The sequence below is a fragment of the Triticum aestivum genome, chromosome 4A (genome assembly GCF_018294505.1).
Source record: "Triticum aestivum cultivar Chinese Spring chromosome 4A, IWGSC CS RefSeq v2.1, whole genome shotgun sequence".
NCBI lineage: Eukaryota > Viridiplantae > Streptophyta > Magnoliopsida > Poales > Poaceae > Triticum > Triticum aestivum.
This window is the reverse complement of record NC_057803.1, coordinates 98,533,603-98,555,227: the sequence shown is the minus strand read 5'-3', so window position 1 is coordinate 98,555,227 and position 21,625 is coordinate 98,533,603. Positions and strand designations below refer to the sequence as shown.

General features: G+C 44.3%; 2 protein-coding genes and 1 pseudogene across 4 annotated transcripts; 1 reads left to right on the top strand and 2 right to left on the bottom strand.

The window, feature by feature from the left end:
- The first annotated feature begins 333 nt into the window (after positions 1-333).
- Positions 334-1,674, top strand: LOC123085384 (uncharacterized). Of its 2 annotated transcripts, none has more exons than XM_044507012.1 (4): positions 334-880; positions 990-1,082; positions 1,126-1,301; positions 1,395-1,674. In XM_044507012.1, exons 1-4 carry the CDS (start codon positions 659-661, stop codon positions 1,486-1,488), a joined length of 585 nt encoding a protein of 194 aa, XP_044362947.1. In that variant the 5' UTR covers positions 334-658; the 3' UTR covers positions 1,489-1,674. The 2 variants fall into 2 exon arrangements, with proteins under 2 accessions (XP_044362947.1, XP_044362948.1); XM_044507013.1 differs by having other exon boundaries at positions 343-880; positions 1,164-1,301.
- A 34-nt stretch (positions 1,675-1,708) lies between these two features.
- LOC123085385 (uncharacterized) lies at positions 1,709-2,429 on the bottom strand. Its single transcript, XM_044507014.1, has one exon. It carries the CDS (start codon positions 2,341-2,343, stop codon positions 1,996-1,998), a length of 348 nt encoding a protein of 115 aa, XP_044362949.1. The 5' UTR covers positions 2,344-2,429; the 3' UTR covers positions 1,709-1,995.
- A 265-nt stretch (positions 2,430-2,694) lies between these two features.
- On the bottom strand, positions 2,695-21,370 carry LOC123085383 (uncharacterized; annotated as a pseudogene). The gene is made up of 25 exons (XR_006439709.1): positions 20,987-21,370; positions 20,846-20,905; positions 20,662-20,754; positions 20,057-20,285; positions 19,450-19,556; positions 19,265-19,327; positions 18,865-18,965; positions 12,730-12,824; positions 12,479-12,499; positions 10,244-10,339; positions 10,026-10,146; positions 9,765-9,923; positions 9,492-9,676; positions 8,435-8,706; positions 7,884-7,985; positions 7,472-7,648; positions 7,195-7,383; positions 6,822-7,063; positions 6,601-6,747; positions 5,553-5,778; positions 5,237-5,356; positions 4,995-5,138; positions 3,854-4,039; positions 3,442-3,501; positions 2,695-3,351 (listed from the first exon to the last, which is right to left on the bottom strand). The product of XR_006439709.1 is annotated as an uncharacterized protein (transcript).
- Positions 21,371-21,625: the final 255 nt, after the last annotated feature.

Below are 21,625 nucleotides of genomic sequence, written 5' to 3'. Positions count from 1 at the left end.
GGTGATGAGTGCCATACACAACGACAGCAAGTGCGCTTATGGAGCAATCATCAAGGAGATTAGAGTCCAACAATCTTCTTTTCATTGTAATTTTTGTTTTGAAGGCCGTTTGAACAATTTAGAAGCTCATAGATTAGCCAAGCATACTCTTTCTCTGGGTCCGGGGCGTCATGTTTGGTTAGACCAACCCCATAACCCGAATTGTATCCCACTACATGTGGTTTTTAATGAATAAAGCTTGGCTATTACCCTCAAAATTATTTTTTTGAGCAGAACGCCGTGTCTGAACGCCTGCGGATAAACCACGGCCCCGGCCAGGGCCCCGATCTCGCCGTCTCCGACGTGACGGCCGAGCGGCCGCGCATTCCTGGCCTCTCGTCCGTCCATCTTCTCGCCAACCCAGCGACGTACCCCTCTATCCACCCAGCTCCCCGCGGATATTTTCTCCTCACAAACATCTCGCTGCCGGGGCAGGCCACCGTCGCACGCGGCATAATAGCACGGCGCTTTCAGCCACCATCACCACCGCCGCCCGCGCAATTAACACCACCGCTAACGAGCGTGGCCACGGCCACGGCCTAGCAATACACACCACCAGTACGCTCCGGCAGCAGTAGCATCGGCCGGCGCGCTTGTGCGGAGAGGTCGGTCGAGCGACATGTCGAGGCCGAGCAGGAGCGACGCGCACCTGTCCCCGGTGGACGAGGCGGTGAGGGTGGACGAGGTGCGGGGGTACTATGACGGCGCGGCGCCCAAGCGCCACTCCAAGCCCTCCCGCAGCGACCACTCCGCCGTGTACACCGACGCGCTCGCCGGCCCCGGCGCCGACGGCTCCCACCCCGAGCTCGACAAGTTCCAGGACCTGGAAGCCCACTCCGAGGTCGGTCGCACCATCTCCTCCTGTTCATCAAGACCTCTCGTGGATACTTAGAATCTACAAGCCGGAGCGGAGCCGCTGATGCCGCGGTGCGTGTGGTTTCTTGTCGCAGAAACTGGTGTGCGAGGGCGGGAAGGCGGGCGAGGAGTTCGTGGAGACGGAGTACTACAAGGACCTCGGCTGCGTCGGCAAGCAGCATCACACGGTCGCTGCCTTCCTCCTCTGCAATTTTTCTCTGAATTATATGAGCCGCTGAGCTGAATCGTGGTCGATGGACGTGGTGCAGACTGGCACGGGCTTCATCAAGGTGGACAGGCCCGCCGGCGCCTCGTTCGAGCTCTCCGAGGACCCGGATGCGACGGAGCGCCATGCTTCCTCCAAGGGAAACCCCGCCACAAACGAGTGGATCCCGTCAGCTGACACGGTAGGAGGACAGATACTGCCCCCTCTCTCCCTCTTCTTTGCTGGCATTTCTGCAGTTCTCATCGGCGATTGACACGCTTCGTGCTTGTTTCAGGTGTATCAGGAGGAGTCAGACAAGCCCAACAGAAGCGACAGCTGAGCCGGGCAATGGTCTACACTCTACAGCCAACATGATCAGATGCGTGTGACCTCCGGTTAAATCGGCTATTAAAAAAATTAAGGGCGCGTATTCGTGTATATCTGCCATTTGTTATTGCGATTCTTGTGAGGTTCTATCTACTACTTGTCAAACTCGTGGGTCGTTTTGGGAGCCTGTGTTGTGGAACTGAATGAAGTGCAGGAAAATAAATCAGAAGTATGTCCAGTTCGTGTTAGAACTGCCCCCATACCAAGGAGAAGAGAAAGGCCTTAGAGTAGAGCAAACATAATTCACGAGAGGCAAAGACACATGGTAGAACTACTACTACCTCTGTCCCACAACGTTTTTGACACTAATGTAGTGTTAAAAACGTTCTTATATTTTGGAAAGGAGGGAGTAGTATTTTTGTGTGCGTAGAGAAATGCGCAGCAAGTACACATACACCAGGAACCTCAGTAGACAAATGCTCCGACACACCTGCAAGTGCGCGGAATCTTTATTGGTTGATTGATGCTGGCACGGCACGGCACGGACGGCGAAGAGGCGGCCGGATCGGTCAGTCGGAGGCGAGGCGCGGGTGGACGCGGAGGCGGGCGAGCTCGGCGTCGATGCGGCCGGTGAGGATGAGGGCGAACATGCGGTAGTCGCAGAGGAAGGACCAGACGGGGTGACCGAAGGTGGCCGGCCGGTTGCCCTCCACGAAGAAGTGGCTGTACCAGGCCATGCCGTAGCCGAGCACAGGGCAGGCCACCAGGAGCGCGGCGCGGCCGGTGGCGGCCGCCAGCAGCGCGCACACCAGCGAGGCGAGCGTGCCGGCGAAGTGCCAGCGCCGCGTCGCCGGCTTCGAGTGCTGGCCCAGGTAGAACCCCCAGAACTCCTCCATGCTCCCGAACTCCTTCCCCATCTTCGGTTTGCTTGGGGCTGCGGTTGTTGCCTGCTTGCGTATTGCGGTGTGTTGGCTAGATGTGTCCGTATACCTACTGCTTTCTCTGTGGGGGTTCAAGATAAGGAGGCTGGCTAGCGACCAACCGACTTGCGCTGCCTATTTTTATTGAACAAGTCGTGATTCTAATGACGATCCGGTGAATCTGATGCATTTGTCGGTCTGATGCACATGCTTTGGCCAACACAATTTAGGCGGCGTGAACACGACAGGGCGATATGACCTCAACATTGCTGCAGACGTGAGCACTCACGTAGTATCAGCCAAACTATTGCCAACAACTAACTGATCAGAACATAGGGAAGGCAAAAATGAGTAAAATATCAGGTGCCTGTTGTTTTCACTATGGTATATTTTCATGTATCCTAGATACACCGGAAAACAAAAATTTACACAAACCATAAAAAAAATACAGCACTACTACTTGCTACTGAATCACACAGTTCACACCATACGATACACAATACCAAAAGAATCGTGGGGTAAAAAAAAAAATTGAGCCTACAGTTTACAACAGCCTCTTCACAGCTAAATAGTTATACAATTACAATGGGATGTATTGCACAGCCGATGGAAGAACTGGGCACGGGGTGTAACCGAAACCTTCCAAGCATAACCGGTGGGGCAGAACGGCGCATGCAAGATGGAATGGAGTGTCCCAAATTCCTATCCACCCATGTAAACAATGAATTGAATGGCCTAGCCGTATGTATAGCAAACAAAATCAGCACACAGAGACCAGCAACAATACCGCCGCACCGTACAAACACACACACGGAGAGGGTTGGATATGTCCTTGCTTCCACAGGACAGCATCAAAACTAACCAGCGTTTCATTCTTAGGCCCATTTGCTCCACCCACCTCTTCAGAGTAGTATGTCACAAGGTTCATTGCTATCACGAGCTCACGTACAAAACAGGGACCAGACCTGCCATCTTCCCATCCCTTCCTGGTCTCGTTTTCTTCACCTGAGCAAATAGCAACGGTTGCACATTTGAAATCGTTATCATCCCAGCCAGGGAACAAGTTAAATAAATGGTGAGGTCATAATAACTTACGTAGTACCAACCATCAACCTCATATTCAATATCCACGTCTTCTCCAGAGTTTAAACTCAGCTGAAAACAGTTACATAAATTAGTATGTGTTATCTTCTTTGCACCCCAAGACAAGAAAGAAGGGACAGCTTGATTATTTTGACATTCGCATCCATTCAGTTTTGGTGCATAAGTTTTTTTTAATTAACCAGCATGCTAAAGAATATGCGGACAATACTTTCAACCAGTTAAAAAGCACAATAACAGCGTTAGATGAACACACCAACTAAATTTAATTTAGGAAACTAATAATTATCTCTCTGGAAAAGAAAACGTGTCTTCCAATAAGCAATACCCCATCAAACTCGGGAGAAAGAAAAGCATTGGACTTCAGAAAGTTATAAAACGTAGCCATGAATTACAGCCTCCATACCTCATCATCGCCGCCTGCTGTGAAGTCATACAATGCTTTCCCAGATTGAGGGTTCCCGGAACTCTTCTCAACATCCTCATGGGATCCAGATCCAGAACTTCGACCCCCACGCCCCGCCAGGGGATTGTCAAACGACTCACGCTTCTGTAGGACAGATGTTGAATATGATGGTGGTTCTTCACGTATCTGAAACAAAATGCAAATGGATATAAGGAATAGTCTTCTTTAAACAAATGCCATCTGAAATCACAGGGTAGAAGCAGCAAACAAAAAGATACTACACCAATACACTACTTGAGGACATGCTTGCAGAAACTGGAAAAATATAGCTTTTAATATTCAAATACTGAAAGTTCGATTATAATTAAATATGAAGTGATTTTACTGTAACTCGTGTGCTCCAGTATTGCTTGAAGCTGGCCATAATTATATGATGTTCCAAGGATGAACACAGGAGCCACCCAACCAGTGGTGAGACCCCAGTAGCACCCTAACAGTGAAGGGAACACAGGCAATACGAGGGAGGCACAAACTGGGTGACTTCTTGTATTCCTCTGGCGCCTGTGTTTTCTGCAAAGTGTTTCAAACTGAGGGTGTATCTGGTGCACCAGGTCTTCTGGTGCACCAGGTGCATCCAACCACCCTAGCACCTCTAAAAAATCAAGTTACAAAATTTTAAGCCTAAATTCGAAACACAGCTCAAGAAACAAAAAGACAAATTGAGTGTTGATATAATTTACAGCCCAATTTGGATTAGCTACTATTTGCGGTGCGAATTCTCTCTTTTGTTTCTCAACGAGTATTTTGGATTCAGATTAACAGTTTATGTCACAGATGTTGTGCCTATGTCCTCGATTCAAAAAAATAAATTAGGGATATAGTATGCAATGTCCATATCGGCTGGTGAACCACACTTTTAGTCTCCAGCTCTAGCTGGTGCAGCGCATATAGTATGCAACGTCCATATCGGCATACACATTTGAGCCATAGGATCTAAGAAATGATTATCATAGTTAAGTGCATAGTGCTCTTCCCTAAGAGAAACATTTAAACATTACAAATATGATATCTGCATTGTAAGATGCAGTAACAGAAACGATATAGATAACATTGCAATAATATAATGGATGAAGCAAAATACCGTTTGTTGTGAAGCCCCATAGCTTGGTGGTTTTGAACTAAACAAAGACGGATAGTTCATGCCACCGAAATGGGACGATATGGACGTCTCCACAGAACCAGTCGAGTCAGGAGAGGACCCGCCAGAAGACCTCCCATCATCTTCCTGCAAAATATAAAACAAAACGAATTATTTATCTTTAATTTCTAAATAAGTATACGGAGTAGAGTGGTTTAAGAAAATGTCATAAAACTTGCATCCACCTCTTCAAGAATTGTCTTGGCCCACATATCATCATAACCGACTGATGGCCTAGAATTCATGTATTCCTCGTCATCCACATCAGGAGCATCAGTTCCAGCACCAGAAAGGAAATCCTTGACCTATTATATGATCAAAGAAGAAGGAAGCAAGTGTATCAAAAGCAACATTCTCTAATTGAGCACAAGCAATGAGGAAAAGGGAGCTGGTACGGAAATGATTAAGCAACCAGGCTATCTGCCACAGTTAACAGCAAGCCTTCTTAGCTGAACTGATAGGTATCAGGAACCTTTATGAATCAACACAAAAGATGCTTACTTTGTCCACACCTGGGGCATCGTTTGCCCAGGCATCATCTTCCAAACCCGCTGCCCAGGCCATAGCTAGATCAGGGTCAATTCCGGATTGCATAGTACTGGTCTCCTTATGTACTTCTTTTGACTCATACATGAGGTCAGATATTCCGGTAGCAACAGCAGGGTCACTTAGACCGACAGATGCACTAATGTTATGCCGATTGCGGTAGATCTCAATTAGCTTGGCACTGTACATAAGATTCAACATCATACATGCATCCCAGCCAAAAAAACAAGGGGGAAAAGGCAGGTCATTTACACTCAACTTTCTCTTATGGAATGCTACAACATTTCTCTTATGATACAAATACGATAGTCAAGCAGATTTCATGAACTGCACAAGCCAGCAATAAATAGCACTTAACCTACACCCTAAGCAATCACAAATGTAAAATTACAGCTTACTCAACAGCAATTCAGAACTTAATTCTAAATGTTGTATTTTCCAGGGTGAAAGACATTTGAGAATATAGGCCTTCGCATAGAGTTTAAGTTGCAAACTAGCAGTAGCCAGTAGGTAAAGAAAATTATGTGGATCAGAAAGCTTTAAATTAAAGCTGATGGTCACTACAAAAACATCATAACATGTGAGACCTCCCACTGTCTCCCGGATGACATAAATGCTTGAAAAAAGAAGTTACAAATAAAGGAGGATTGCTAAGACTGTCACTTAGGATTAAGAAGAAGAAAACCCTATGGTACAGCAGTGAGGCCCATATGAAGTATGGACCATAACCAGCATGTGGTGGTCCAACAGTACAATTAATTGCATCATATGGAGCAAATGATCCAGCTTGTCCAAGATAACACCACCACCCAAAAAAAATCTATTGTATGGCTCCAAACAACACTAAAGATGTAGCGGATGGTAAAGTTTACAATCCTTAGTGGTGAATTGTACAGCTCTAACTGCATAGATGACTTCCACGATGAAGTAACACTTCAAATCAGGAGCAAGAGCAACTTGACTGCACTAGGAAATTAGAACCCCAAATATTACAAATACATACCTGGTAGGGCCTAAAGGCAAGTATTTAATCCTTGGAACGAAACAGAATAAACAAACGAAATCAAGAAGCCTCTCATGGGTTTCATAAAGTTTCTTGAGTTCATCATCACTCCATTCTTGTTTGCTATTATCATGCTGACGGATGTCCCTGCAAAAATCCATAGAGCAGCCATTTCAAGGACAATTCCAGAGCAGGCAAGAGGAATTTTATGGACAACATACCTAGCAAGGTCGTCTTGAGCTTTATACATCTCATCCAAGACCTTGAGCATTGGGTTAATCAAAGACCCAAGACCCGTACCACTCGCACCTTGGTTTTCCCCATTACTTAGCTGCAATTCCGAAAAGTTTGACTGCACACCCCCCAGACTCAAAGCATGAAGAAACTCGTATATCTGTAGTCTATAAGGTTCACCAGACCTTATTGCAATGGTAGTTAGGGCCTGGACAGCAGCGATACGGATCTACAAAATGTAAACCATAAGATAAGGAAAACGGGAAGGCGTGTACAAGGAGATGCAGTACCATCTCAGTCTCACTCGATCAAATTGTCAAGTTAAAGGGAAGGAAACTAATTTTTTTTTCAGGCACATACCTCCCAGCTGCCACTAAATGCACACCTTTGGAGCCGCGTCAGAGCGCTAGCAAGTGTAGGGTTACGGGAGCTAGCTGCAGCAACCATTTTATCAGCATCAAGCATCATTAGAGCAGTACCAGGCGGCGTTGCAGATTCCCATGCATACTCAGATGCAGCATAGTTTGCATTTTCTCCCAGAAACCAAACCTGTTGATCATTTGAAGGGCCAAAACATAAACATATTTTGATTCCATGCTCAATGAATAAACTAACCAAGTCAAAGTTTTGCTCTTACAGCAGCTTGGACTAATCTTTGCAGTGCCATTGCAGATTTTGGATCAGAGGCGGATATCATATCAACAGACGTGAGTACAGACATTGAACCAGGCTGAGGTGGTGGCAGATCAAGGACAATTGTCACAGCTTCCAATGCTGTATGTTTCCCATCTGGTCCTGCTCCTACAAGGCATGTCTGGGAAGACAAGAATTGTTATTTTCTACTCAAGTTATTAGCCCCATTATACAAAAAAATGTCATGAAAACTATTGCATAACAACATAGGACCAAAATGCTGTAGAAACCAGGGATTATATGATACAATACGTTGCAGCTTTGCAAATGACTTCAGATGGTTGGGGCCCCTTTCATCAAGTAAACCTTGGCGGTTCAGAAAAACGTTAGTAAATATTTTATGAAAAAATGCCTACCTTCCATAACAGTTGTAGAACGTCAGCATCAATCTTTCCAGGAACTTTAGTAGCAAAAATTCTAGCAATCTCAAGCAGAGTCACAGCCATATCAGGGGTTGCCTATCATGTAAGAACAAACCAGAATAATAGATCACTCAACAAAAATCCACAAAAATGAGAACATACTACAACTAATTAAAATAATAGCTGCAAAATGCATATACTCTTAACTATAACCATAAAACACATAAACAAGGGGGCAAAACAAAAATTAAAAATAGTTCAGACCATATTTAATTGCAACAATAATCCTGTATGAAAGAAGGCAGAGAAAATACCAAGATAAAAAATGTGTCATAATATATTGTTTTTCTAAACAGTGTTATTCTAAAATAATTGAAACGTCAGAAACTCGAAGTGACTACAGAAAGTTAAGGTTGCTTCCAGTTTCAAAATGATTTCAGGCACATGGCTGATAAAAAGCCATCAAATGTGGACGAAAGAGCACCTTCATAAAAAGAAAAACAAGGCAACCTGCATAATATTTAACAGCGAAAGGGATACAATACCTTGAACCTAGCATGTAGGGTTAGCAGGACATCATTCAGTAGAGAAGAAGGCCAGGCTGGGTCCGACAGCTCACACGCAATTATAGATTTTAGTTCATCGAGGGACTCATGTGGATTTTGCATCCATATCAAAGCTTTGATGACCATTGCTCGAACATATACGCACTCGCATGCTACAGTTGTCCGCACTACTTCCATTAGTGACGCCAATAACCCTGCTACTGTGTCCATTCCACCATGTCCATTCGACAGTGGCTTAGCTTTCCGGGTGGCTACAACATGCACCAGAACAGTTAGATGATTTATTGCAAAATGAAATAACATAAAACATAGGACACATAACTTTATGCCAAACAAAAAAAGGGAGGGGCCTAAGGTAACTCACTAATGAAACCTCTGTAAGCATGCCCGAATACATTCAGAATCATGCTTATATAAGAATTATTGCCAGGTTTGATTTTAAAAGAGATGCTTAGACATGATATTACCAATCCTATATCCTATATACCAAAAAAGTTGATCCCCACTAACTCCAATTCTCTCAACATGCAACTATGCCACCTCATCATGTCTCCATGCATGGGAGAACACCTATATTAACACGCACGATGCATGCTACTCATATTCAATACCCACTAACTTCAATTCTCTCAACATGCACCTATGCCACTTCATCATGCCACCATGCAAGAGAAAATACTCATATGACGACCAAGCACTATGCATGCTACTCATATCAAGAAATATTCTACACCTATAAAATAATCAAATACAATAAGGTATATGTATTTTAGTTTCAATTCACATATTGTTAGTCTAATACTAATGTTTCATACACCCAATTTCACTGAAATAATTGCAACCAATTCCTGCAGCAACGCGCGGGGTATCATCTCTAGTTTCCTAGTTGTCCAGTAAACTTGGCCCGGAACGAATTGACAGAACCAACATGCATGACTCCGACTCAACATTACTTCTAACCAACGTAAAGTGCATGTGGTTTTCCATGTTTTAATATGTAACTGAACGACTCGACTCTATGATAGAATCGCAGTACCTTCAGGTTGTGAGTTCTCATCAGAATCAAGAGATTCAACATTATCTGAATAAGCTTGAAGATTGGCTCCCTCATCATAAGCACCCAAAGAGTAAGCAGCTGCTCTGCTTTTACCCATTTCCTGGACTACTCTTGCAGCGGCATGAAGAACAGGGCGAGAAAAGCTACGGAAAGAGCTCTCCAGCCTGATAGAATAAGAACCAAACGGTTAGCATAGAGGAAAACAGAGAGACCAACCAACCACTTGAACATCCATAAAAAGATGCGACAAACCTTCTCATTACAAGTTTGATGAGGGGTTGAGGACGCCTTGCTTTAGAAGATTTCTCACTAGCTTTTGACAGAAGACCTTTTGATGCTACAGATGGGGCCTCAGGCAATTTGAGAATTTCTCTAGTTAACCGGATCCATCCGCCAGCTCTGTCCTCAGTGCTGCAACACATGATAATTGATTTAACAACACAACATGCAACTCCAACTTTGGTACAGAAGCACATCACAACAAAGAATAACTTGATGAAACATCATTGCCACCTTTATGTGTTGTCAACTTTTCCCAGAACACAGAGTATTGCCTCGAAACAGACCCTGTCACTTGGATCCAAAAGGAGTTGATAAAGGAGAGAACTGTACTGTGATTTTATGTCGGGCCTCTCTGTGTAAATCATATTATGTCAGGGGCACAGATCAATACATGCACTCTGGAATCGCAAAGTGGACTTGGTAAAAAAACAAAAGCAAACTGCACTTACCATCCAATACACGTGCCCTAGATATTGAATGACACAACTTTGCAAGGTAAACTCTTGCGAGAACGTCATGCAGATGAAGGATGTCCTGAAGAGCGCCTGTTCCAATTTGACAGGTCACGCTATCAAACGAGTGACGTCATTGAAGTTGACAAAACAGGAAACGGTCATTTATAGACAAAGGCAGGTAAGAGCAACTCTAGCAGATTCGGAAAAGGGACCCCAAACTCCATAAGAACTGCCAATATGGAGGACAGGAGTGGGAAAACCCACTCTAGCAGACTCCCAATACGCGCCTCGGCCTCCAAAAAATATGGAGTGCAATCCAAAAACTGGGTTCTAGCATCCATATTTGGCTGTGGCGGGAGGGAAGTTTCATGGCAGCCGTCGCGTCTCCACCTGCCCGCACCCGCTGCCACCATGATTTCCCGCCACGATCTCCTGCCCGCAGCTACAAAAGCCGCCCGCTGACGCATCTGTCGCAACTCCTCCACTCACCTCTCAGCCTCTCCCGTCCCCTCCACAGATCACCCCACGCCATTTCCTCCGTCGACGCCATCGGCCTCGCCACCCCCTCAGGAGCATGGCCGCCTCATGGCTCCGCCGGCCTCCAATAGAGGAGGAGTTGCGATGGGAGCAGGAGGGGACTGCTCCCATTGAAGCCATGGCCGCCGCTGTCAAGGAGGAGCAAGCCGCCGCTGAAGAGGAACACAACGCCACAGTTGACATTGTCGGCATAGAGATCTTGATAACAAGGATCCCGTCATCCAGCGCGTGCTTGCGGAGTCTCGCGAGACAGCCGCCGCGGGTGCTGCCAGCGCCGCGCCCTCACCTGTAGGGACTAGGGAGGCTTGAGACGCCCCCCACACCGCCTATCTCGCCCCACCCGCCCCAATCTTCGACGAGAACACGGGCTTGGCAAAAGGGAGCACGCCATCTAGGAAGGCACCACCCCGATGCTGAAGAGGGTGCCTAGACGGCATGGGAGGCTGAGGCCCCTGCCCATTTCCACGCTGGGAAGGCCGCCGCCCGTGACTTCAAAGCCGCATCCAGCATCGGCAAGTCCCGCGGCATCTAGTTTAGTTATCTATAGTTGTGTATGAAGATTTCCCCTTCTCTAAAACGTTGCTAAGCAATTTTGCCCCCTGGATATGTACAATGTCACTAAAGCGCCTAATCCCCCCCCCCCCCCCCCCCACACACACACAAATGAACTATTAGTTTGCAATGTTATTCAAATGTTCGAGGTTGATCTGGCCGAAATTCAGTTAAAAACCTATGCCAAATATTAGTACAAATTTTGTGTTGATGCAACGAAAATGAGTGGGGAAATTATGGAGGCTGCATTTTTGAGAATCTGAGTTTGCACGTAGGCTCATCAGCCTCCAAAAAATCATGGAGTGCACTCCAAAACGGTTTTGGAGGCTGCCAATTTGGCGTTCTGTTAAGAGTTCCTCTAATGCCCTTCGGTCTCTGGGTGGAATGGAAACAATCAAAGCTATTCGTACACAATTATACTGTTGGTGAATTAAAAACCTCCCAAAACAATGGTTGTCATAGTCCAAAACTCGAAACAGACAATTTATTGCACTTAAGGCAACCTAGATCCTCAAGTATCACTGAATTGCCATTTTAAACCTATAACAAGTAATATTATTGCAACTGCCAAGAAGGAAACGTTTTTCCCCAGGTAACTAATTATCCACATAACAGTTTCATGTGGATGCACAAGTAAATGTAACTTATGGATATGCGAACCGAAGATAAAATTCCTAGCGCTACCTGTACTTTGAATACAGAAGGAGTATCAAGAAATATTCCCTAAAAAGGAAAAAAATCAAAAAGTATTTGCGGAAACTTAATTCTTCAAACTAAGATAAATTCAACTATGACTGCACTTCTTGAATCGTACAGGCACACAATAAAGTTATCAATTACTCCCTCTGTGCTTGAAAAGAAGGCGTATAAGTTTTGTCTTAAGTCAAACAGTGTAAAGTTTGACCAAGTTTGTAGAAAAAACTATCAAGAACTAAAATACTAATTTGTTATTGCAGTTGTTGATTATTATTTTTGTGTGTGTATAAACTCAGTCACTTTTGCACTGCTTGACTTTAGATAAACTGTGTATGTGTTCTTTTCAAGCATGGAGGGAGTTTTACATAAGCTGAAAGACCAAACGTATTTATGTTCAAATCAAAATTCAAAACTGGACTAAAAAACAAGGATAATGAGGCATACCACCAGGTTGTGCGTTTTTGCCTGCAAAACATCAAGTCATACATGAGAGTAAGAAACTACAGAACTAGCATCAAACCAGATGAGTTAGAAATTAACTAAATGTACAAATATTAACTGGAATTTCTATGTTGACATCTCTATTATTGCCCACTTTTTAGAGCATAAATCATTCCAAATTATAACGATGTACGGCTTTTATCTTAACAAATAAAAATAGAAATTTCAAACAATTAACAGCAGCGAAAACTAACCGAGTGCCATTGCAACAGAGTATGGATCTCTAACGGCGATTTCTGAGATTATTGACAAGGCATGCCTCACTGCAACTGGGTCAGAAAATTCAATCCTGCAGTTGTATCACGCTGATGAGAACAAAATGATAGTTATGCAGCAGCATGTTCCTATTAACTACTATTGGCAGATGACGATATGCGACAGTACTATCATGGCTGTAAATTCATTGCAGAAGCAGACAGTTTTCTGTACAGATAGACAGCAAATTAACTCTTAATTTTGGCACATATGTTAAAAGATAATAAATTTAATACAGAAATAGAACTGAAAATAATAAATCAATAAAAACATTAACTATATGAGTCATGCATCATTCTTCGTTTCTCACAAAGAGATACTATTGCAACCAAAGAAAAGAATCATGAAAACGATGCTACAAATCGTCAAATCTATTTGTCCATGTGAAGCACCAACCTTGAAGCAGCACAAAGGTTGTGGAGGAGCAACTCCACCTTGCTGCTACAATGTGTACAGCACAAAGTGTTGAAGGAACAGCTTCAACGTGCTGCGCTAGATATCGCTCTAGAGGCGAATGTAGGCGGATAGGGCAGCAAGAGTTCAATCCAGAACTCCTAGGGCACAAGATCTACTCCAAGATCTTAGATAAGAACAACAAGTTCTATTATAGGTAAGGGTACATAGTCTCAGTACAAAGTAGAGGTGAGGACCTCTATTTATAGGGCTTTGGGAAGCCTTCACATACTTCTACTTATAGCTGGAATACTCTAGAAACATTATTTAAGGTTCACCATTCTACTCATAGCTACTCACAACTAGAAGACTCTAGAAAACAGTAGGTAGGATAAAGAAAAGAAAAGAAATACTAGACCACAACAGAAGTATCTAGAAGTAGCCAAACAGATTTGACATATGATTATATTTTCATGTTCCTCATTTATTGTTCCTCATCATTCTTCCCTGGTTGTTTGGAACTCGCCCTCGAGTTATCTTCATAGAGCGCTTCTTCTGGATGGTAGAGAGTCAAGTCCGCAACATTGAAAGTGTTGGAGATACCCATATCGCTTGGAAGATCTATCACATAAGCATTATCATTTATCTTCCTCAAGATAGAGAAGGGTCCATACCTTCGCTGCCTAAGTTTCCCTTTAACACCTAAAGGCAGCCTCTCTTTTCGGACGTAGACCATCACCTTATCACCGGCTTTGAATGATTTTGGCCTCCTTTTGCAATCAGCAAGTTGTTTATATTTCTGATTTTGTGCTTCCAAAGAACCGCGAATCTCTTCAAATAACTCGGCGTAATTATCAGCAAAGGACAATGCTGATTTTGAGTTTCCCCTTGATGGTAGCTTCACCAGGTCCACCACATGTGATGGAACTTTAGTGTAGACAATGGAAAAAGGGCTCCTTCCTGTGGATCTATGCTTGGAGTTATTGTAGGAGAATTCTGCAAGAGATAAAGCCAAATCCCATTGTCCCTTTCTTTCTCCACAAATGCAACGGATCAGATTACCCAAAAACTTGTTCACCACTTCCGTTTGTCCATCTGTTTGTGGATGAGCAGTGCTAGAAAATTTCAATTCAGTGTTTGAATTGCTTCCACAAAGTGAGCCAAAATGCAGCAAGAAACTTGCTATCACGGTCTGAGACAATGGACCTTGGAACTCCATGAAGTCTGACCACTTCTCGAAAGAATAGGTTTGCCACATGATGAGCATCCGTTGTCTTGCAGCATGGGATGAAATGAGCCATCTTAGAGAATCTATCCACGACCACAAATACAGCATCACCTCCTCGTCTTGTTCTTGGCAAGCCCAAGACGAAGTCCATAGGAATGTCCTCCCATGGAGCAACATGAACAGGCAAAGGCATGTATAACCCTGTGTTCTGGACTTGGCCTTTGCAGGTCTGACATACGGGGCACCGTTGAACGAACTTTCCAGCATCTCTCTTTAGTTGTGGCCAAAAGTAGCGAGCTTCCAGGTTAGCGATAGTCTTGTCCCGTCCAACATGGCCACTAAGATCACTTGAATGGAGCTCTCTAACCAGCTTGTCATGTAAAGAACTTTTTGGAATGCACAAACGATCATTTTTGAAGAGATATCCATCTTGCATCAAATAGTCATCACCTAATGGTTGGCCCCTTGCGTGCTTTACCCAAACATGGCCAAAGTCTTCGTCACCCTCATACAACTCCTTTATTTGATCCATGCCCGGAAGTTCAGCTTCAAAAGAAGTCAAGAGGCATGCACGACGACTCAAAGCATCGGCCACTCTGCTAGTTATTCCAGATTTATGCACGATGAGATGGTTAAACCTCTCCAGATATGATGCCCGTCTTGCTAGCATGCGGTCAACATGCTTTTGGTTTCTAAAATGCTTCAAGGATTGATGGTCGCTATAAACAATGAACTCTTTAGGCAGCAAATACACTTCCCAAGTTTTCAACGCTCTGAAAACGGCATATAATTCTTGCTGATAGGTACTCCATTTCTGTCTAGCTTCACTTAACTTCTCACTAAAGAAAGCAATGGGCTTCCTTTCTTAAGATAGGACAGCTCCAATGCCTACTCCACTTGCATCACACTCCAACTCAAAAGTCTTGTTGAAATCAGGTAGTATCAAGACAGGAGCTTGTGATAGCTTTTGTTTAATCTCATTGAAACTAGCTTCAGCTGCATCTGTCTATTGGAACTTTCCTTTCTTCAAACACTCGGTAATTGGTGCCATGATAGTGCTGAAGTTCTTCACAAATCGCCTATAGAAAGTTGCAAGGCCATGAAAGCTTCTTACCTCAGAAATGGTCTTAGGAGTTGGCCATTCTCGGATTGCTTCAACCTTAGAATCATCAACACGAATGCCAGTCACATGTTATGACGAATCCTAGGAAAAGAAGTTGTGTTTGTAGGAAAACACATTTCTTCAAGTTGACGTAGAGCTCAGTTTCCCTTAGTACTTCTAGCACCTTCCGAATGTGATCAAAGTGTTCATCCTCACCCTTGCTATAGATTAAGATGTCATCGAAATAGACCACAACAAAGTGGGATAAGAAGGGTCTAAGGACTTGATTCATTAAGTGCATAAAGGTACTTGGTGCATTTGAGAATCCAAATGGCATGACTAGCCATTCAAACAACCCTTCCTTTGTCTTGAAGGCGGTCTTCCATTCATCCCCGGGTCTTATATGGATTTGATGATATCCACTTCTTAAATCTAGCTTTGTGAACACTCTTGCTCCACTAAGCTGATCCAACATATCATCCAGACGGGGAATAGGGAATCTATACCTTACAGTGATCTTGTTAACGGCTCTACTGTCCGTACACATGCGCCAAGATCCATCTTTCTTTGGCGCGAGTAGGGCTGGTACAGCACATGGGCTAATACTTTCTCGAATGTGCCCCTTTTGCAACAATTCCTCCGCTTTCTCCTTCAATATATCATGCTCCTTTGGGCTCATTCGATAGTGTGGAAGATTAGGAAGACTTGCTCCCGGAATTAAGTCAATTCTATGTTGAATTCCTCTCATCGGTGGCAAGCCATGTGGCTCCCCAAGTATGTTCTGAAATTCTGCCAATAAACCACGTACCTTTGCTGGAATTTCAACAGTCAGGTGCTCTTCTCCCTTTACAACAAGTGCAGCACACAAATCTGCCTCCTTCAAGTCTTCCATAAACTCATGAGAGGTATGGAAGATAGTTAACATAGTTTTCCCCTCCTCCTTATAGGTATTACCTTCGGTTTTGTTTGGTAAGATAATGATCTTTCTCTTGTTCCAAATGAAAGAGTAAGAATTTTCCTTGCCCTTGTGTGTAGTATCCACATCAAATTGCCAAGGCCTCCCAAGAAGAACATGGCTGGCATCCATGTCAACCACATCAAACAACACATTTGAGCGATAATGCTTACCCAAAGAAAGTGGCAGGTTGCATTGTTTGGTGATCCTCATATTCACTCCTTTCTTGATCCATCCAATAGTGTAGGGATTTGGATGATCATGGGTTTCAAGCTTTAAATGGTCCACCAACTTCTGGGAGATAAGATTCTCGCAGTTGCAACTATCAATCACTACTTTGCATACCTTGCCATTCACCGTGCATTTCCTCTCAAATATTTTCTTCCGTTGTGTGTCATCGAGTTGTGGTGTGGAACATAGGAGACGCTGGATCACACATACCACCTCTTCGCCTTCTTCTTGACAAACCTCTTGTCCGTCTACATCTTTAGATTTGTATTCTTCCTCATCACTTTCACCATCATGGATAGTCGTGTTAACAAATTTCCTTAGTGGGCAACCGCTGGATATGTGTCCCTCTTTACCACATTTATAGCACTTTGGGCCTTCATTTGCCTTACCCTTGCCTCTAGTTTGTTTCGGGATGGGCTGTTTTGTCTTTGGTGGAGTGGCCTTTTCTTCCACTCTATTAGGTTGACTCCTAGATGAGCCTTCGGTATGACGATATGGAGGATATGGAGCCTTAGTTGTCTTTCTCATCCTCACAAACCTCTCGGCCTTTAAGGCTAGAGCTTGTGCTTGATCAACGGACCAGATTTGTTGCATCATCAATCGATCTTGAATAGCATCATTGAGACCATTGATGTACCTTGCAACTTGTTGCTCCTCAGTTTCAGCAAGGTTGCACCTCACTTGTAGCCTTAGAAACTCCTCCGTGTAATCTGAAACAGTCCTATTTCCTTGAGCACAATTTTGAAATTGGATAAATAGGATCTGGTCAGGCTCTTACAGAAATGTAGGGAAAGGCTGCGTACTATAGACCCAAAGTGGTCGGACCCTTACCTGGACCCTGCGCAAGCGGGAGCTACATGCACCAGGTTGCCCTTTTTTATAAATAGGATCTGGTCATAATCAGCGGGCAAAAATCTCCCTTTCAAGAGGCCTTTCATTTGTTGCCAAGTTCTAACACGAGGTTCTCCTCTCAGCCTGCGCTCCTCTTGAACGCGATGCCACCATGCACCGGCTCCTCCTTTCAGCTTGTATGCGACCAAAGGAACTCTACGATCTTCCAGAACCTCCATGACCTCAAAGAAAGTCTCTACTTCATATAACCAATCCAGGCACCCTTCAATGTCAACATTTCCATTAAAACTTGGGATCTCAGCTTTCACCTTGTATGTATCTCTTGCATATGTAGGGTTGGGTACTCTCCGGTTTGCATAGAGATCAGCTTCTTCAAGGGCTTCATCATATTCTTCACCTTCAGAAGTTTCAACATAAATTGGCCTTCTTGAAGCACGTTGAACAGCATGTTGTTGTGGCGGTCTTGCTCCAAGATTACCTCTCCTTTGATGAACATCTTCTTCTCCTTTAGATGAATCTCCTTTATTGGTAGCATGGGGAACACCCTTTTTTATCATCTCAACCAGCTGATCAAATCTCCGATTAAGATCTTCACGCAGCTCTTTGATTTGTTGTTCTGCTGCATCCATCCTTTTCTCCAATTGCTCCATTGCTTGCTGCAGCTTGCTCTCGGAGAGGACAGCAAGAACTAGTATGGGTCAACGAGGCTCTGATACCACCTGAAGCAGCACAAAGGTTGTGGAGGAGCAACTCCACCTTGCTGCTACAATGTGTACAGCACAAGTGTTGAAGGAACAGCTTCAACGTGCTGCGCTAGATATCGCTCTAGAGGCGAATGTAGGCGGATAGGGCAGCAAGAGTTCAATCCAGAACTCCTAGGGCACAAGATCAACTCCAAGATCTTAGATAAGAACAACAAGTTCTATTATCGGTAGGGGTACATAGTCTCGGTACAAAGTAGAGGTGAGGACCTCTATTTATAGGGCTTTGGGAAGCCTTCACATACTTCTACTTATAGCTGGAATACTCTAGAAACATTATTTAAGGTTCACCATTCTATTCATAGCTACTCACAACTAGAAGACTCTAGAAAACAGTAGGTAGGATAAAGAAAAGAAAAGAAATACTAGACCACAACAGAAGTATCTAGAAGTAGCCAAACAGATTTGACATATAATTATATTTTCATGTTCCTCATCTATTGTTCCTCATCAAACCTCTTGGGAACTCATGGAATAAAAACAGGTGCAAAAATGAATACAAGATGGAAAATAAGATTAATTTATCTTCCCAGAGACAATAAAGTTACTCACCCTTGGACAGCTCGGTGCAGAAATGCTGGATTACCAGGATCAAGTGGAAGTCTTCTCAGGGCACTTAGAGAAGCATATTGCAAGTTACTTCGTAAAATAGACTGCCAAATTGATACAAGAAAAACATAAGGATAGCTCGCATTCATGATAAGGAATCTCAAAATATTTGAAGTCCTGTCATCATGTTCATTGTTTATTTAGCTATATAAGGTAGAAAAAGTGTCAGATGAGGTATAATGAATAAATGTAATTTCGAAGTTTTGATGCCCATCATTAGGTTAGGAAGGTACATAATAGGAATATCCATGCGCCTCTTTGAGAAGGGTTGGGTGTATATACCCACACAAAAAGTACTTAGCAGTGTATAAATTAAATGCACACTCTTGGATCCAACTAGTACCTCCTTATCGCCACCTTGCTTGGTAAATATCCCTTTCTTTCGTTTCTGTTTAGTATCTGCGACCTGAAAGCATCCAAAATATATCATAAAGAGAACACTTGTGAGCTTCTAGCTAGAGTCCAGGGACACTGAAAAGGAGCTCAAAGAAGTACAATGTTGGCGGTTGGGGGACTTGTATAACGAACCTTTTCCAAAATGCCAAACACAATCTCACTAAGCTTCTCCAACATCTCGGAACTGCTTGTGGAAGAGGAGGTTAGGGCCTTCAGAGCCGCAAGTCTCCGCGCATGAACTTCAAATAACAGAATCCTTAAATTAATAATTAAGCACAATAAAAATCATTTGCCACAACTTGAAATGAGAAGACAAAAGGTTGAAAACATATGGTTGACATAAATATATCCTTTTTTGTGGACCCTAACATGAAGATATTTGAAATGCTTCTTTGGTCATAAAATAGATGGCCAGTATGCCTACTTTCAATTAAGACGTTGCACAAACTTGCTTGGTCATAAGGTGCCATTTTTATTCAGGACATGATTACCAAGAATATGGAATTCCCACTACGCCTCTGCAAAATACCTCCATGAGGAGATCGGTTTCCTAAAAGGTGAGGTCATAGGGTTTGAGAAAAAAAAGCATGACTAATTTTGGTGCAAATGGGGAACAGAACCAATGAAATATCTAGGTAATCAGTAGGAAAAAGCTGTACCAGGGCACAGATTTTTATTGGAATACAGATTTTGCATGCTATGATTTGATGTACACTGAGATCACGGTATAGAAGCCTACACTCAACATCGTCGCTGGTGGATTCTGCTGAAAGCTGATCAACTATTCTGGGCACAACATCTGCCCGAGTCACTCCTCCAGCAACATCAATGTCCGCAAGAGCATCCCAATTTGGTGTGGGGATTCCACCAGCAGCACTTAAACCCTGGGAGCCATTATCTGACAAAATGCGTGCAAGATAATAGTACACATAGCGCAGAACATTTCTGTCCTCACATTGCTGATGCAGCTGTAAATACAGAAATAAACTTGATGTAAGAAAAAAGGTATCTGAAGTAAAACAAGAACATTAGGCTGATGTTAGTATAGACTACGATAGGTGTCTGGTTTCAGTTACAACTTAAGACACATATTTAAGTATCATGGCAGAATTATGGGAAGGGCGCATTTATTTTGCTTTTTTGAGAATGGAAGGGCGCATTTCCCTTTGTACTAATTAAAATGGATGCCTATGAAGAAATGTGGAGGCTGATTTCAGTCTTAGAACACATATTCTGAAATGGCCGGGAGTGGGCTCATTTCCCTTTGTACGAACTAAAGGGGGTGCCTATACAGAAATATGGAGGCAAAGAGAGAGCGACAGCACTAAAAGATGGCATACTTACCATGAGAAGAGATGGAGCCACCGAAGGATCCACAGAATTGTACACTGCAAGCTTGGGGAACACACTGTTCACGAGCTGCCTCTGGGATTTTTTCTGTAAAAGGCAGTGCAGAAGAGAGCAACTTAAGCCAACAGATCCAAGCTCACATCACGCAATTCGATCCAACCGAAGCAGCACAACGAACCTGGTCGCACGTCGCCGCAAGCTCGTGGATGCTCCGCGCCAGCTGCGAGTACGAGACGGGCTGCAGAGAAACAGAGAATTCAGCATGAATAAGAGTGCGTAGAACGTAAAAATGAGGTACGCGGCCGCGTAGGAGACGAGCCTTCTTCTTCCTGTTGCGCTGGGGGAGGGCCTTGACGGGGTTGAACGCCTTGGCTGCTGAGATGGTGTCGCTCTGGATCTGCATCAGGGTCGCCCTCTTCGACTTTCGATCCGCTGGCGCCGGCGCCGGCGGCGGGGCAGGCCTCCCAAGCGAGCCGCCGCCGCCGCCCGAAGACGGCTGCTGCGACGACGCGCCGGCGGCCGGGGCGGCCGACGGATCCGAGGTGATGAGATCCATCAGCGTCGTCCCGGAGGAGTCATGCCCGGAAGACATGGCCGCGGGCGTGGCGGGCTCGCGGCCGTGCTAGTGAGATCTCCGGCGAGCACTGCGGTCGGGGTGGGGAGCAATTGGAACGGTGAAGTGCTGCCGAGGGGTGGCTGCTGGATCGCTGGATCCAACCGCCAATTTGGATTTGGTGGGTGCTGCGTGCTGGTCTAGCTGGCTGGGCTGGTCCGACCGAGCCGGTGTTGGGAACGGCCGAGGTCTTGCTGACTTCTTTTCTCTGAAATTTTGCTGACATTTTTTTCACGAATACACTAGAGTGTGTATCTTTTCATTGATTGGAAGGGAGGATACAACAGAAATAGGTAGGGTGCAAACTCAATGTCAAGGCAAGACAAGGAGCTGCAGAGCATTGGT